The sequence below is a fragment of the Nicotiana tabacum genome, chromosome 22, assembly GCF_000715075.1.
Source record: "Nicotiana tabacum cultivar K326 chromosome 22, ASM71507v2, whole genome shotgun sequence".
Classification (NCBI taxonomy): domain Eukaryota; kingdom Viridiplantae; phylum Streptophyta; class Magnoliopsida; order Solanales; family Solanaceae; genus Nicotiana; species Nicotiana tabacum.
The window spans coordinates 18377739-18396942 of record NC_134101.1 but is presented as its reverse complement, the minus strand read 5'-3'; the positions used below and the strand labels follow the sequence as shown (position 1 = coordinate 18396942).

At 38.5% G+C, this 19204-nt stretch overlaps 1 protein-coding gene and 1 pseudogene across 1 annotated transcript in view; one reads left to right on the top strand and one right to left on the bottom strand.

Moving 5' to 3' along the window:
* LOC107832181 (uncharacterized) overlaps positions 1-1695 on the top strand; it is a 12871-nt gene extending 11176 nt beyond the window's left edge. The window contains exon 2 of the mRNA XM_016659994.2: positions 538-1695. Within this exon, the coding sequence (XP_016515480.1) occupies positions 538-1473 (936 nt within the window). The 3' untranslated portion in view covers positions 1474-1695. The remainder of the gene's footprint in view (positions 1-537) is intronic.
* Positions 1696-1819: 124 nt separating this feature from the next.
* LOC107832183 (phosphatidylcholine:diacylglycerol cholinephosphotransferase 1-like) lies at positions 1820-9476 on the bottom strand (annotated as a pseudogene).
* Between the last annotated feature and the right edge of the window lie 9728 nt (positions 9477-19204).

The following is a 19204-nucleotide window of genomic DNA, read 5'->3' as shown; positions in this document are numbered from 1 at the left end:
ATAAAATAAAATTTGAGGGGGGCAGTGGGGATAAAAATTGAAAGTGGATAGGAAGGGAAAAATACTTGAATATACCCGACCGTAGACAATTTTCCTAAACAATATTGACTTAAACATCCTTTGTGGTAGTTTGGGTCATAACCAGTATGACTCGATCCGTCTATTTACCTCAAAAGATGAGAAGAAAGAGCCTTTTTTCTTGTAGTATTTGTTTGCTGTGTTTATCACTTTCCTCGTGAGCTTAGATAGTTCATCTTTGGTATCATGATAGGGGAGTCTACCCTTACTTTAAACATTGTGAAGCACATCAGTGTTAATGTAACCGTTCCTAGTTGCCACAAAATCAATGCGCAACCTTAGATGTGAAAGGTAGAGAGAGTAGTTTGTAACTGCGTTGAAGATGGATAGTTGGAGGATAACTGTGTTTTGTAGTGTACTCTGTAGATTCTCTGGGAGAGGTAGTTGTATAATTCAAAACGTGCTGCGGTGTAGCTTACTTGAACACTTGACATAGATTTTACCTCCGTCGCTTTGCAGTTCATTCCAAAGCAAGGGAGTACACCAAAGAGGAATGAGGTTGTATTTATTGCTCCAACAGGAGAGGAGCTCAAGAACCGCAAACAGTTGGAGCAGTATCTCAAATCACACCCTGGTAACCCTGCAGTATCAGAATTTGATTGGAGTACTGGCGAGACTCCAAGGAGATCAACAAGGATCAGTGAGAAGGCAAAGGCAATGAGACCACAATCACTACTTGAATCACCGAAGAAAAGACGCCGAACATCATCTGGTGCAAAGAAAGATAGCAAGGAAGCGGAAGCTGCAAGAGTTGACCAGGAAAGTTCAGAAACAAAAGAGATGGAATCTGCCAAAGAAGAAAATGAAAACTTGGAGAAAGACGGAGGAGCAGAAGCTGAGATGGATGACAAGGGGAAGAAAGAGGTGGAAGCTGCGGATGAAGATGCAGAGGGCATGAAGGCTGCTGAACTCCACCCGGAGGATAAGCCAGAAATGGATGACGAGGGGAAGAAAGAGGTGGAAGCTGCGGATGAAGTGGCAGAGGGCATGAAGGGTGCTGAACTACACCCGGAGGAGAAGCCAGAATCTGAACCCGAGAAAGTTGACAGTGCTGATGATGGCAAACAGGACAAGTCAGAAAATGCAAAGATTGAGGACAAACAAGTATATGGAGAAAAGGTGGAGTCTCAAAGTGACAAAGAAAGTCCTGCAGCTGATGTGAATGAGATCAAGCCAGAAGTTGCCACCGCGGAAGGGATGAATGAAGCAGTAGGAGGAAGTTCCAAAGATATGGAAAATGCTGTTAATGGGGAATCTAATGATGGCGAAAATAGGTCGCAGGAAGAGGAGAAAGAAATGAAAGGAACTGATTTGGTTATGGGAAATAACAAGATAAACCAACCAGGGCCGGCTCATTCCCAACAGCATCAGTCACCTGCACCTATTAGCTGCTGAATGTATCATCTGAATCACCCTTTAGGACATCTCTTGTTACATGTTTACTGACTTTTGGATTCAATTTGATTATTGTAATAGCAATCTGTGGTAGATTAGGGTCTAGATTTCAACTTGCATCTTTTATGTGTATCTAGTTTGTTTTCTATTGTGATACGCTGATCTGTTATTAAACCTTGATGTAATATGTCTTAGCAGAATCAGTGAGTTTACAGTTTTCTATTTGCTGGAACTTGTGTTGTTTACTATAGCAAGCTTTTGAAACGTCACTGATCAGGCTTGCTTTATTCATTATCCAATTGAATCGATTGATGGAGTAGGTTAGCCAAAGAAACAGAGAACCTAGTTAGGTATCCAAATGCATCACGAAATTATATAATTACCAGGCCAGAGTTGTTTTTACAGTTAGAAAATGATAATGACCATATTGGAATGAACAGTTTTAGTGAGAAGAAACACTTAAATATTCACCATTTTCGTGCATTTGCGAGTTGCGGAGCACACCATTGGTGGTGCCATTAGGACTACCTGAAATTAATTCCTTTTTCTTACTCTCCTCATATTTTCCAGCCAAGGAATCAAACAAAATCCCAGCACCAACTCCTACTGCCAAATCAATAGTGTAATGACCCCTGGTACTCAGCAATCTGATCACTTGCAATACGTTCAAGGTATCAAATAAATAGGCCAATGTCCATCTCTGCATACGCTTCATATCCAGTGATGCAATCATGGATGCTGCAACATGCCCCGAATAGAACAAGAAAAATTGACACATTCCCTACTGGAAAATCAGCGCCTGACCCCAAGAAATCCTACATTCACACAATTGGAAAACGATCAGTTGCCTGAGCAAGTTACTTTAGTGCGCCATTTTCTACTTTTGGCACTGCATCATGTATTTAAAAAATATAGACCTTAACTTCTATACACGGCAATCTAAAAGGGTTATTATTATATTATTAGGTTACTTAGAAGATGACCACATATAACTGTCCATAAAAAATAAGATTAATAATCTGAAAAATAAAGGATATTATCTTTTATAATATCTGGTTAAAATACACTCATATTGTAAAGTTGTTTACATTGACAAAAAAAGTAAGGGTAGATGGTGTTCGACTTTAAAACATGGGGTACCACAGTTTCTGTTTGTAGAAAAGTGGAACTGCAAAGGAAGAAATATTATTACTATCATATTTGTCCACATAAGTACAAACAATTTGTTAGATAACAGCATATGCCGATCAAGAAAAAGACTAAAATTTACAGTTGGACACCCTGGTATCCTATGCAGTTGTTCTATGGTCCCAACTCCTCTGTGACTTCAGATTGAAGAATAAATCTTAAAAATGAAATTTTTATTCATAGGAAAGATAAAACAAAGAGCGTATATAATATTTGTTGGTCATTTCACCTCTGGTAATGGCAGCTGCGTAGAATATCCAAGAATGCCTCTGCATGTGAACATGAACAGAGCTGAGATGGTAGCTCGTGGCCGCCCTTCAATTAAGAAAGACCATATTATGTACACCATTTGCATCCCCACGAAGACCTATGTACAAAAACAATGATCTCATAAAAATACACACCTCCTCAACCTGTATCTCGAGAAAAAAGAAAAAGATTTTTTCTGTCCTCTACTATGTCAAATCACGAAAATTAATGAATTTGCAAATTATATAACAGAACTAGGAAAAATGATTTCAATGCATAAAGCAACCCCCTTAGTTTCTCCTAAATTCCAAAGATTACAGTAAATAAACATAAAAAGGTACACACATTATAGATTCAGTAACAACCATGTACCAAACAACAACAACAACAACAACAACAACAACATGCCCAGTGAATTCTTACAAGTGAAGTATGGGGAGGACGAGATGTACGCAACCTTACCCCTACCCTGGAAGGACAAAGAGACTACTTCCGACAGACACTCGGCTAAAGAAAAGATGAAAATGAGTAATGAAAAATAGTAATGAACCATGTACCATGTTGTTGTTGGGAAAATAAATCTCCACAGAAATAATATTCACGGTATACGACTAATAAATGCGGATTACTAAAATACAGTAACCAACGGTAATAATAAGAGAAACAAGGACACCGAATTTTTTACGTGGAAAACCCTTTTAAATAAGGGAAAAACCACGGGTCGAGAGGAATAACTGATTTCACTATAGCAAGAATTTTACAATTTGTAGTACCGAGTAAAATACTCCAATACCACTACACATTCAAAAGAAATAACCCTCTTTTGATTTTTTTACCTCACTACATCTCTCTCTCTCTCTCTCTCTCTCTCTCTCTCTCTCTCTCTCTCTCTCTCTCTCTCTCTCTCTCTCTCTCTATATATATATATATATATATATATATATATATATATATATATATATATATATATATTTTTTTTTTTTTTATTTTTTCTTACAGAGTATTTTGCTTCTTACTCTGTAAATCACTCTCTTTCTCTCCGTTTGGTTTTTTACTAATGACTCAGGATCTCTCTATTTATAGAGATTCAATATTCCTGCAGATGTCATCAGTGACGCCAAATGAAAGATATAAACTTCAAACTCTTCAATGTGAACAAATCAAAACGTCGGCTGCCAAATTTATAAAAGACTGCTGACATTAGAGGTCTTTATCAAATGAATAAAAATATCTCCCTTAAATCATGGGATGAACCCATCAAATCTCCCCCCTCCAGTCCCATGCACCTGAAGGAGGTATCTTCAGTTTTTCATATAGAGTTCATGCCAACAAGTTCTTTTCACAATTCGAACTTGTCCCTTGGTATTACCTTGGTCAACATATCCGCATGATTTTCACTTATGTGAATCTTCTTGACCTGTAAAGATTCGTTGTCCACTTGCTCATGAATCCAATGATATCTTATGTTAATATGTTTTGTTCTTGCATGGTACATGGAGTTCTTCCTCAAGTCTATTGCACTTTGATTGTCATAATAAACGACATACTCTTTTTGATGCAGTTCCGGCTCTTGAAGAAACCGCTTGAGCCATACCATCTCCTTGCCAGCTTCTGTAACGACAATGTACTCTGTTTCAGTTGTTGAAAGTATAACACACTTCTGCAATTTAGACTGCCATGATATAGCCCATCCTGAAAAAGTAAATAGATATCCAGTAGTGAATTTTCTATTATCAATTTCACCGTCCATATCGATATAGCCCTTCAAGAATGGATATGATCTCCTAAAACACAAGCATTCATCTGAGGTTCCTTTTAGATACCTAAGTATCCACTTCACAACTTCCCAATGTTCTTTTCCGGGATTGTGAAGAAACCTGCTAACAACACCGACAATATGAGCAATATCAGGTCTAGTACATACCATTGCATACATTAAGCTCCCGATGACAGATGAATATGAAACTTTAGCCATAATTTCTTTATCTTCCTTTGTTGTAGGACACATTGTCTTGTTCAACTTCATATGACCAGCTAGAGTCGTGCTAACTGGTTTAGCACTCATCATGTTGAAGTGTTTAAGTATACGTTTAATATACTTCTGTTGTAAAGAAACAACTTACTATTTGTTCTATCTCGGACAATCTCTATTCCTAGAGTTTGTCATGCTGGACCCAAGTCTTTCATGTCAAATGACTTGGACAAATCTTCCTTCAACTTGACAATAAACTTCTTGTCTTGTCCTACAATCAACATGTCATCCACATATAACAACAAGATGATAAAGTTATTGTTAGAGAATTTCTTATAGTATACACATGGATATGAAAAAGTCTTTGTGTACGTTTGACTTCTCATGAATGAGTCAAACTTTTTGTACCACTGCCCTGGCGCTTGTTTCAGCCCATAAAGACTCTTTTTCAACTTGCACACTATGTATTTCTTCGCTTTTACTTTAAAATCTTCTGGTTGCTCCATATAGATCTCTTCTTCCAAATCTCCATGCAGAAAGGCAGTTTTCACGTCCAACTGCTCCACTTCAAGATCTAGGCTAGTTGCCAAGCTCAAGATTGTTCGAATAGAAGTCATTTTGACAATAGGTGAGAAAATTTCATCAAAATCAATACCTTTTTTCTGTTCGAAATCTTTTACCACCAATCGAGCTTTATATCTGACCAGCTTGTCGTTTTCATCTTTCTTGAGCTTAAAGACCCACTTGCAGTTGAGCGGTCTTTTGCCTTTTGGAAGTTCAACCAGTTCGTACGTGCCATTCTTCTGTAGAGAATTCATCTCTACTTGCATGGCTTCCATCCACTGGATTTATTCCGGATGAGATAGCACCTCCTTGAAATTCTCTGGCTCCCCCTCATCAGTGATGAGGATATACTCTGAAGAAGGATACCCCGTGGACTCCACCTTCTCTCTTTTAGATCTTCTCAAAGGTTGTTGTCCTTCTTCTTCTTGTTGTTGCTCTTCTTCTTCCTCTTATGGAATAAGATGTTTCCATCTTGTTATCAACCTCTTCATCTACACCTTCCGTGTGCCATTCTTCACATGTGGAAGGATTACGTACAAGTACAGCAGGAGTAGTAACAAAGTTAGTAACTGTACCATTATCATTTTTGGTCTTTGTTAACTGATCACTATCAATCCCAACCACATCTTCTCTGGAGATCAGTTCTCTGATTCTGATGATCTTTTTCCTATTAAGGTCCCACAATCTGTAGCCGAACTATTTATCTCTATAACCTATGAAGATGCAGGGAATAACTTTGTCATCTAGCTTCGTTCTCTACTCCTTCGGTACATGTGCAAAAGCTTTACATCCAAACACATTCAGGTGAGAGTATGGCACTTCTTTGTTGGTCCAGACTTTCTCTAGAATGTCAAACTCTAATGGAACTGATGGGCTTCTATTAATCAAGTAACAGGCTGCGCGAGCTACTTCAACCCAAAATGACTTAGGTGGTTTTGCTATTTTGAGCATACTTCTTACTTTTTCGACAGTGGTGCGATTCATTCTTTCAGCTATACCATTGTGTTGTGGGGTTTCAGGAACTGTTTTCTCATGTCTGATTCTATGGTTTGAGCAATAGTCTTCAAACTCCTTTGAAGTATACTCATCTCCATTGTTTGTCCTGAGACGCTTTAATTTTTGACCTGTCTCCCTTTTCACCAGAGTATGAAATTTCTGAAAAACTTGAAATACTTGGTCTTTTGTTCTCAAGAAATAAACCCATAATTTCCGTGAAGCATCATCAATAAATGTGAGAAAATATTTGTTATCTCACATTGATTCTACATTCATTGGACCACAAACATCAGAATATACTAAATCAACTATATTCGATTTTCTTCCATGAGTTGCTTGAAACGATACCCTTTGTTGTTTTCCAAATAAACAATAATTACAAGAATTCACAGTTGTACCTTTTGCAAATGAGATGAGTGACTTCTTGGATAGGATCTGCAGTCCCTTCTCACTCATATGGCTCAATCTCTGGTACTATAAATCTACAGGCGTATCATCTACAGCCACATATAATCCACCTTCATATATCTCTGCGGTTGTCTTGTACAACGTATAGGGAGCAACTCCTTTAGCAATCATCAATGATCCCTTGGTGAGTCTCCACTTCCTATTGGCGAAGTGATTCTCACACCCGTCTCAATCTAGAGCGATCCCTGAAATCAAATTCATTCACAGATCTGGTATGTGCCGGACATTTTTTAAAACTAATGTGCATCCGACATTTGTCTTGACACAAACATCGCCAATCCTCACAATCTTTGAGTGGCTGGTATTTCCCATCTTGACTATCCCAAATTCTCCTGCTTTGTACCTATAAAAGAATTCTCTTACCGGTGTGTCATGGTAGGATGCCGCTGTGTCAACCACCCATTCTGAATCTTGGTTTGCTAAGTGTATGCATTCTTCCTCCTAGTGAACGAAGAGAATCACTGAATCATCGTTGTGCACTACAGCAGTTGTGTTGTCATCGTTCTTCTGGCCACTGCTCTTGCCTCGACCTTTCTTTGGGCACTCTCTTTTGAAGTGACCTGGTTGACCGCTACTGTAGCAATTTATGCCCTTTGATCGGTTCCTGGACTTTCCACGAGCTTTGAATTTATCACGGCTACTCGATGCTCTATAAAAACACCTTCCTCTATTTTTCATGATAAGAGTTTGCCCCTGATTTTCTGGCTTCTTTCTCATCTTATCATTGAGTAGGATGACTGATGTGACCTCCTTTAAATCGATGGTATCTCTACCATACAGGATAGATGTTGCCAAATTATCATAGGAAGATGACAACGAGTTTAGAAGCATGATAGCCTTATCTACTTCAGCGATTGTTTCTCCGAGGTTTTCCAGCTGCGTGATTAATCCATTGAACATATTTAAATAAGACAAGAAATTTGTACCTTTACTCATATGAATGGCATAAAGTTACTTTTTCAAAAATAACTTGTTTGTTAAGGATTTGGACATATATAGACTTTATAGTCTTTTCCAAATACCACATGCACTATTTTCATCCCCGACATTATTGAGTACTTCATCGGAAAAGTGCAGTCTGATTGCACTAGCCGCCTTCTTATCCATGTCTGCTCAATCCTCAGCTTTTAAAGTTTCGGACTTTGCCTCTTTTCTATGTAGTGCAATATCTAACTCTCGTTGGATTAGTAGGTCTTTCATCCTTCTTTGCCATATGGAGAAACTGTTATTACCGTTGAATCTTGTTACTTCATATTTTACTCCTGATATTTTTTTGTCACAAAGTAAAATCGACCGTAAATAATATTTTTGTGAATGAGCAGAACCTGTGCTCTGATACCGGTTGTTGGAAAAATAAATTCTCACAGAAATAATATTCACGGTATACGACTATAATAAATGCGGATTACTAAAATACAGTAACCATCGATAATAATAGGAGAAACAAGGACACCGATATTTTTACGTGAAAAACCTTTATGAATAAGGAAAAAATCACGGCCCGAGAAGAGCAACTGATTTCATTATAGCAAAGATTTTACAATTTGTGGTACCGAGTAAAATACTCCAATACCATTGCATGCTCAAAAGAAATAATCCTCTTTTGATTTTTCCACCTCACCACAAATACCGCTCATACTCTCTATATTTTTCCTTATAGAATATTTTGCCTCACTTTATCTCCGTTTGGTATTTTACTAATGATCGAGGAGCTCTCTATTTATAGAGATTCAATATTCTTGCAGATGTCATCATGACGCCAAATGAAAGATAGGAACTTCAAACTCTTCAATGTGAACAAATCAAAACCTCGGCTGCCAAATCTATAAAAGACGCTGACATGAGAGGTCTTTATTAAAGGAAGAAAAATATCTTCCTTAAATCATGGGATGGACCTATCGGTTGTTAAATTGTGTGACCATTTCATCTAAAAATATGCGTGTAGAACATGCGTACCGTGTTAAGGCCAGCAAGAACGGAGTTGAGAGTAGGTTTGGAAGCAAGAAAACGATGAAGTGGACGCGTAGCAATGAATCCCAGATCGAATGGCGGGGAAGAAGATGGGATCATACGAAGAGTGTATTCCACACCCATGAAAAACAACAGCGAAGAAGCGAAGATGCACGGTATGGGATGGTACTTCACCACACCGAACACATCCTCGGCCGTCCATCTCATGAAATATGCATTATTCAGCCAACAGCAATTACACAAATCAGAGGATGATCTTATCTTCATGACTACAATGATCTTATTATAGTCGTCCTCTTTGGTTTTTTCTTGCTTTTGAATTTAACGCCGTTAAGGGAACCGTTCTGTTTACAGAGAACAGAACGGTTTCGAACTCAGAGAGGATACCGTTCGAGGAAATCGTAGGTCTCTCTTTCGAACTCAGATCACAGCAGGGAGAGATTGAGATTGAGATTGACATTCAAGTGTAGGAAATTTGGTATGGGAGAAGAATGTGGCACTTTAATTTACACCTTCGATTTGTACCAGATTAAAAGAAGCAGCAGCCTCAAAACGTGCTTTATACGCGTAGAGAAACTGGCTTTCGCCATCAGTATTTCCACTAAATCAAAGGTGCTTTAACTTAATTATTATGATAAGTCAATATAATATGGCCTAAAACACCTGTGCTAGTAAGTTTTTTAAAATCATAATTCCGTGATAAGAAAATAGTTATACTAACAGTTTAAATATTTTTTAAAAAAGATATTCATGGTACAGACATGTGTTACAATTCAGATTTTGCAATCTTTTAATAACTAATAATGTCTGGGAAGGGTAGCGTCTATACAAACCTTATCCTTAATTTATGAAAACAGAAAAGTTATTTTCAATAGACCCCCGACTCAAAAAAGTATAAACACTATATTAATGAAAAGATCAACAAGATAATAAGATTATCAAAATAAAAGAAACGACAAATAATCATAGAAATATACGCCATGTCATTGGGTTTCTTATTCTTTGATAGGTTATGAGAAAATGTACGACCGTCAGTGTTTGGACTTTATCCTACTTGTTATTCACAACATTTAACTGTGTCAGGGTCCTCCAATGTTTGAGAAAAAAACAGAGGAAAATAAGTCATCCGCAGTGGCTATTCTTTAGCTTCCATATGTTGAAATAATGTAACGATAACTTGCAAATATGATCTTCCTCCTCCTAATTTGTTGGTCTTAATAATCATATCGATATATTTATCTCTAACTCCTGTCAAGCGAATTCCGAACCCACTCTGTAAAAGAGTTGTTCGCTGAAGACAAAAATAGTGCCAATATTGTAACTTGTAAGAAAAATGATAATAGCTGGTATAGCATCGTTAAGCTTCGCTAGAAGATAAAATCTTTGATAGGAAAGAAGTTTCACAAACTGTGACAATCTTTTTATAGTGTTGTTGTAGACAACAAAATTTGAATAGATCAAAGTCGTATAAATTCTGGGTTAAATTATAAATTCAAGATACTATAATAAGATCCATTAGGATTGCTTGGGGCTACTGTACTGTAAGGCCCATAGGGTTGGCTGTTCTACCCTAAATCCTAGCTCAAGCCTATAAATAATTGTACATATTTGTTTAAGAAGACATCTCGAAAATTTCATAAAGAGATCAAGATGTGATCGGACACCTCTTAAAAATCAAATACTTCAAGAAAATTCTTCAATAAAATTCACAACATCCTCTCAGGGATATCAAATATATCTTAAGAAGGTCCACATAATCAAAGATTCGAGTAAACTTCAGTCCTTGAATTGCGAAAAACAATTCGAAGAGAAAAATCAAGGAAACAAATCGAATTATACTCACAATTGATTAATTAAATTAGTTTTTTTTTTCTAATTACAGTTTATTTTTCGTATGTCAAAAATTTGTTGCAAATAGTTGTATCATCCTCATCAAAAGTGAAACACCAGTATCGAATTCCTTGACAAATTCGTGAAATTTGAAAGTCAACATGTTGTCATCCCTTGTTATTGATTTTAGCTCCCAACGGCCATAGAATTTGAGAGATTTTTTTTTTTCAAATTTTGTCTAACATATATGTTTGTTTATAGATTTTATCATTTCTTGACATATTTTCCAAAAACAACTCTAGATTAGTTTTTGAAGTTTTCTAATTACAAAACTTTAAATTATTTTTGAGTGAAATATATGTCAAAACACAATTTCAACTTTCAAAAACCATTTTTCAATCTCATCTTCAAAAACTCCTTTTTTTCAAGTTTCAACCAAATCATGTCCAAATGCTAGCTTAGTGTTTCTTAAATCTAAATAATAACACAAAACATTAGCTGATTTAGATTAAAATAATAAGGACATCAAATTCCCACAAATACAAAACCAAGGAGCTCCAGAAGTTAATGAATAACAAATTTCTACACCATAATGTTCTAGGATAATTTGCTTAACGATTCTGCAAATAAGAGGAAAAAATTAATAACATTGCAAACAAATGTCCAACCTGTTCCTAGTACATCATCAGAATAAGTCATGGGCAAATTTATTCAAAACATCCGTAAATTGAATTACAAAGGCAGCATCCCAGTGGATCTTCAATTATCTCCAATACATCTGTATTTATTTGTGAGGAAGTAGTTTCTCAACTTCGGTTGCTCCATACATGTAAAGTGTTGCAAGTTAACTTTCTTTAACTCATGCCTCCAACATTTCCAAGGTAGAGATGCACAACAAGATTTCTTAGCTTCATCAGTTGTATCTCTGTATGTAAACTACAAAACCAGGAAAACTAGTCACAATCAAACTATGCACGATAGGAACAAAGGTAATAAATGTCTCCATTAACAAACCAACGTTCTAGCAAATATTTTTAGGAAAACAATTTATACTGTGTATGGATAAAAATCGGGCTCATGATATACCCCGGCCTCCAACAGGGTAAAACGAGCTCGAGATATGATTGCGAAAGATCGAAATCGAAATAAGGATATCCTCGAGTCAGAGTACGGGGGCCGACCATCGACCTTCGATAATATCAGAGAGCGTCGCCGGGCAATCAAGCACGGCCAACAAGAAGCCGTAATATCCGTGACCGATTGTATATCACAGCGTGAATCTCGGCACGTATCGATGAAGAACCAGCAATCAATTAAACAGAAGATTTTTTTTACCTTTTATAGAGTTATACTTAGAGTAGAATTCCCCTACTATATAAATGGGGTCTGATGATTCATTAAGCACGTGATAACACACATTCCAAAGTAATAAACTATTATTTTCCCTATTATTCTAAGCTTTTCTTTCATTGATCAATATTGACTATTGTGAGCCCGGGTCGAGACCAAATAGTTCACTAAGGCTGAAAATATCTTCCCCGTATGGTTTGAATTTACTGTATTTCCATTTGTTTGTTTTAATCCAATTTATTGTTTTGTATCAAATTAATCCGCGTATCCTTAAAATCACTTACAAATTTAATTATTATCCGATTTTGAGCAAACAGTTTGGCGCCCACCGTGGGGCTAAGGATAATAGTAGCAATTTGATATAAATTAACATAACACACCCTACTTCACACTTGTTCTTTGAAGTGTCTTTGATTTCAGGTCCGCGTTTAAAATGTCGAACTCCTAATCTGCCCCTCTAAACATGGATGCTGAGTCTGGACACCATGGAGAGAACAACAATATAGTGCCCGGTAACGAGGTGCCCCTGCCGGTCCCAACGGAATTCCGATCACGGACCCGATCGATGCCAGCTCACATGTGACCATCAACATAAATTTGCCCACTGATCCAGAGAATAACATCCGCGGGGGAGTCCGGTCGGTAGCCCAAAATGCTCGTGATGGTGAAGGAGATGCGATCAGCTTATGGGTGATCTTCGAAATGCTGCAGGCTCAGCAGGTAGCGATAGCCCAACTGCAGAACCGGGGCCGTGCTCCCATTAGAGTTGAACCCGAATCATCCCGGGAAAACACTTGCAAAAATGAACCAGCCACAGATAGGCCAAATGAAGCTGAACCCGGGACCAATCCCGATATAATAAAGATGATCGAGGAATTAAAAAAGCGGGTGAAAACGGGATAAAAGAAAATCGAAGCTAACGACAAGAAGATGGATACTTACAACTCCAGGGTCGACCAAATCTCCGAAGCGCCATCGATATTGAAAGGCCTAGACTCCAAAAAAGTTTGTTCAGAAACCCTTCCCTCCGAGCGCAGCCCTGAGGCCGATCCCTAAAACGTTCCGCATGCCTGAAATTCCTAAGTACAACGGGACAAATTACCCAAATGAATATGTGACCTCATACACGTGTGCCATCAAGGGGAACGACCTAGAAGATGATGAGATCGAATCTGTCTTGCTGAATATGTTCGGGGAGACCTTGTCAAAAGGAGCTATGATATGGTATCACAAATTATCCCCCAATTCTATTGATTCATTTGCCATGCTCGCATTTGCTTTTGTAAAATCACATGCCGGAGCCATCAAGGTCGAGACCAAGAAATCAGACCATTTCAAGATAAAGCAAAGAGATAACGAGATGCTTAAGGAGTTCGTGTCAAGATTTCAAATTGGAATGGATAGACCTGCCGCTGGTGGCAGACGATTGAGCCGTTCAGGCCTTCACCTAAGGACTCAATACTCGAAGCTCGTTGTCTTTACAGCAGTTGAAGCAAAATCTGGTAGAATATCCGGCCATAACTTGGGCCAATATGCATAACCGATATTAGTCAAAAATTAGAGTCGAAGATGATCAGCTTGGGGCCCCTTCCGGGTTTGTTTATCCTGTCCGAGATAGTGACAGATCCAAAAGAGACATTGATCGTGAACCAAGGTCAAGTAGGGATCGATATCAGCCGTACAATGATGATCATAGGGGTAACGGATCTGGATGAACCCCTGTGAGAAATGAAAGGAGAAGCGATCATAGTCAAAATAACCGGGGACTCATGAGCAAAAATGGCTTTGACTGGTCCGTTGGTCCTAAGGAAGCGCCGAGGTTATCGGATTACAACTTCAACGTCGATGCTGCTGCTATCGTAACCGCCATCAGACCCATTAGAGACACTAAGTGGACTCAACCTCTATAGTCCGATCAAGCCCAAAGGGATCCCAACTTAATATGCAAGTATCATGGCACACATGACCACAAAATAGTGGATTGGCGACATTTAAGGGAGGAGGTATCCCGGTTATTCTACAACGGACATCTCCGGGAGTTCCTGAGCGATCGAACCAAAAATCATTTTAGGAATAGAGACTCTAATAAATAGACCGAGCAAGAAGAACCTCAGTACATCATTAACATGATCATCTGTAGGATCGACGTTCTCTAGGGTCTGATGTTAAAGCGCACCAAAGTATCCATCATGAGAGAAAAACGGACTCGAGATTACGTACCAGAAGGGACCTTATCTTTCAATGACGAGGACGCTGAAGGGATCGTGCAGCCCCACAACGATGCACTAGTATTATCTGTGCTCATAAATAAATCTTGAGTTAAGCGTGTGTTGATTGATCCAGGTAGCTCGGCCAATATCATTAGATCGAGGGTAGTGGAACATCTAGGTTTGCAAGACCAAATCGTGCTTGCAGTCAGGGTTCTAAACGGATTGAACATGGCATGCGAGACCACTAAAGGGGAGATAACATTGCCGGTGAACACCACCAGGACCATTCAGGAAACAAAGTTCTACGTGATCGAATGAGACATAAGGTACTATGCTGTGTTCTAGAGATACCTAGTACGTTTTGAGGGAAGTCCATGAGGGCACATGCGGGAACCATTCGGGGGCCGACTCATTGGTTCAGAATATAATCAGAGACGACTACTACTGGATCGATATAGAGAAAGATGCAAAAGAGTTCATACCAAAATGCAACGAGTGCCAGAGGCATGCTGCGATGATCCACCAGCCCGAGGAGCCGCTGCATTTGGTCTTGTCGCCCTGGACATTCATGAAATGGGGGATGGACATCGTTGGTCCCCTGCCTTGGGTGCTCAGTAAGGCTCAATTATCTTATTTATGACTGATTATTTTTCTAAGTAGGTAGAAGTCCATGCATTTGAGAAAGTCAGGGAGAAAGAGGTTATTGATTTCATATGGAACTACATAATATGATGATTCGGAATGCCGGCTGAGATCGTGTACGACAATGGAAAGTAGTTCATGGGCAGCAAAGTGTGCAAGTTTTTCGGGGACCACAAGATCAAAATGATCCTATCAATTCCCTATTACCTTAGTGGAAACGGGCAAGAAGATTTCACGAACAAAACCATACTCCAGAACCTCAAAAAGAGGTTGACCGATGCCAACGGAAAATGGAAGAAAATCTTGCCCGAAGTCCTATGGGCATATCATATGACCTCAAAATCCAGTACCGGGGCCACTCTGTTCTCGTTGGTCTATGGTGCCAAAGCTCTTATACCGGTCGAAGTTGGAGAACCGACTCTTAGGTTCCGATATGCGACCGAATAGTTAAACGACGAGGCCATGAGTACGAACCTGGAACTATTAGACGAAAGGCACGAGGCCTCCCTCGTCCGAATGGCCGCCCAAAAGCAACGGATCAAAAGGTATTACAATCGAAGAGCCAACCTTCAACACTTCAGTGCCTGGGACTTGGTGTTATGAAGGATGACACTGAGCACCCGGAACTCGAATGAAGGGAAGCTGGGACCAAATTGGGAAGGCCCATATCGAATTATCGAGATCATCGGCAAAGGATCGTACAAACTAGAAACAGTGAATGGCTACCGAACAACTGAAACATAACCCACTTAAAATGATACTACTGCTAAGGTACGACTCTGTTCATTACCTTTCTTTAAATATACTGCAGATGGGACTAACGCTTACAGGTAACAACTAAGGAATGATACGACTATTAGGCCTGAAAGCACGCGTTGTGCTCTTTTTCCCTTGAACCGGTTTTGTCCCAAATGGGTTTTACGGTAAGGTTTTTATTGAGGCAACAATGGATCGTGCTAACTTAGAATTGAAGACTGGCGTCAAGGTTCGCATCAACAGTATCTGAGCCCTCTCTAAAATCGTTCTCGAACACTAGGGGGCATCACCCTCGGGTAATAATTTTAGCAAGGAGGGAAACTTTAGAGTCAAACGAGTCTAGGCTTGGTGGATAGGATTTGTTGTAAGGGACAAACGGTCAAATGAATCGTGCCCACAAAGGCCACTTAAGCCAGTATGAAACCTATACACATTTGCAGTCTTGTATGTTGCACGGAAATAAAAGAGAGTTTCTACCCTACACATACATACTTTGCCTCTTAAAAAACTATTGTATTTTGTACCTTAACGACTTCGGGCCCAAGGGCCACCTCTATCGGAATTCAAGAGATCACCCCTACTCGGGGACTATCATCCTGGGTAAGCCCGGACAACCCTGGCTACGAAGCCTGGGGGCACAAAACCTATTAGGCAGTGCCCGGACTTCAAATGTTATGGCCATCTCTATTCGGGGACTATTGTCCCGGGTAAGCCCGGATGGGTCGAGGTAATAAGCCCATTGGGAAAAACCCGAACTTAAAAGGCTACAACTATCCTAAAACAGCTCGGAGACGTCCGAGATCCATAACCAAAACACAAGGCCTTCAAAATTTCTAAACCGGTTCGAAGGCTACCCTCGGCAAAATTATAAAAAATTCTAAGTAAATATTTCGGGGAAAGCTTCCGGTCATACCAAGCCCCCACGAGTCTTAAGCAAAATAATATCGAAAACGAACATTGTTCGAACCTTTGAATAAGACCTAATTATTACGTGCTAAGGCATTCGAAATCTTTGCAATCATAAAGAAAAAAGCAAAAAAAAAACAAGCTTGAAATTTGCCAAAGGAAAAAAGCCATATATATTGTTAATTATAATTTTCAATGATGAAAAATAATATATCACATTTGGTGCAGGATCAAGAAGGAAATCAAAGGAATCAAGAAATAATACCAGCCAAAAATAGATTAAGGAAACAATGTTTTAACAGGAGCTCTAAAAGCAACGCAAGGAAAAGAATCAATGATTAGCGATGAAAAAGGAAGGAGCAGCAGAGATCCAGAAGAAGAATTAATCAGTGATTCTATAAAATGATTGACAGAAGCTATTATTGGAAGGTCCCAAATCAAAGGGAAACGAGATCACAAAAGGATGCATTGAAGATAATTGAAGCCAGAAATCAAGGGATCTAGCGGATATGCCTCAAATAACGAAGAGATATGCATAGCGGACTGTCAAGATCAAAATCAAGGAAGATCAACGAAAACTTAACCTTATTCTTGGAAAGAATCAATCTATGATCAACTCCCTTGGATTTTTAATCTCTAAATATTCACGTCATTCAAGAATCAAGAAGTCCTCATGAATTGTATATATACATATGTCCCAGACTTGAAGAAGATATACTTTGAACGAACCATTTTCACTCGTTCTGTTCTACTCCAAACAAGCATTGTAGTTCTTATAGATCTGCTGTGTAATTAGTAAGAGAAGAAACAGAGATAAACATTGGTAAGGCATTGTATCAAGAAGAGAAAAGTGACATAAAGATCAAACTGTTGGTGTAAAGCTACATCAATCAATCTGTACTCAGGAAACTTCGATCACTGAAAGAGAACACTCTTGTAACCCAAGGGGACTGGAGTAGGTTACACATTGAATTTGAACCAGTAAAAAATCCTGGTGTCTTTAATTCCTGTACTTTATTTCTGCACTACTATTATCCTGTTCTTATTTTTAGTCGACTAATTGGTAAACTAGTCAACTACTTACAGTACAATTTTTAAATAGGCAATTCACCCCCTCTTATACTTTTAATTGGTATCAGAGCTACTCTTACACTTTTTGCTTAACAACTTGTGAGAAAAAATCATGGCAAATCAAGTAATTGTTGGAGTACTCTTTCAAGAATGATCATCGCAGGTTAGGCCACCATATTTTAATGGACAACACTTTTTTCACTGGAAAGTGCGTATGGAAATATATGAAAAATTCTATGATGTCAAAGTATGACGCATTATCGAAAAGGGAAAATATCCACTACCAACAACTACTCAACCACCTGCTGATCCAGAAGATATAGATGAGTACATAGACGAGCAAATAACAATTATTCAGGTCAATGCTAAGGCACGAAATTTACTCTATAATGCTATAAGTGGAGATGAATATGGGAAAATCTCAAGTTGTGATACAACCAAAGAAATGTGGGATAAACTGAAAATTACTTATGAAGGAACCAGTAAAGTGAAAGAAACTCACATTAACATGTTGGTTCACGACTATGAACTCTTCCATATGAAAGAAGGAGAATCCACTGAGGAAATATTTGCAAGGTTCAGCAAAATCATTAGCGATCTAAAAGCTTTTCGTAAACCATACTCAAGTGGTAATCAAGTTCGGAAAATTCTAAGGAGTCTACCTACTACTTGGTAGACAAAAGTAGTTGCACTTGAATCATATGAACTAAAAAAACTTTCATATGATGAGCTTCAAGGAGATCTTATAGCATTCGAGAAAACTTACCTCAAGAAAACAAACCGGGAAGAAAAGAAGAAACCAGTCGCTTTCAAAGCCATAACTGAAAGGCCACAAAATGATATTGATGACGACCTTGAAGCTCTTGTAGAAGAGATTGCCTTGGTATCAAGGAACATGGATGGTTTAATGAGAAGATACTGAAACCCCAAGAAGAGGAAGGATACCCCAGGCGAACCAGGTAATATAATGAACAAGACAAGAATGATGAAAAATGTTATGAGTATGGGAGATATGGGCATGTTCAAACTGAATGCCCAGATCTTAAAAGAAAGGTTTCCAAAGGATTCAATAAAAAAAATCTTTTGGAAGCTGGAGTGATGAAGACAACTTAGAATATGAGGAAATAGCAAATCTATGCTTCATGATGAAGGTGCATCAGACGGCGAATATAAAGATGATAATGACAATTGTTTCATGGCACGAGGTGAAACAAGCGAGGAACAACACAGGAAGAGCCACAAAGGAAAATGGTACTTAGATAGTGCGTGTTCCAGTCACATAACATATGACAAAAACCTATTCAAAGAAGTTATAAATATAAATGGAGGGAGTGTCAAATTTGGGGATGACTCAAAAGGAAAGATAGTTGGCACTAGCACAGTTCCATTCAATAACAATTGTGATATTACCGAAGTGTAACTTGTAGATGGACTCAACTACAATCTTCTGAGTATAAGTCAGCTATGTGATTCATGGTATGAAGTTAAATTCAAGAAAATAGGCTGTGCCATTGAAGATGAGACAAGTAAAATAATACTGCCAAGAAAAAGGTATGGA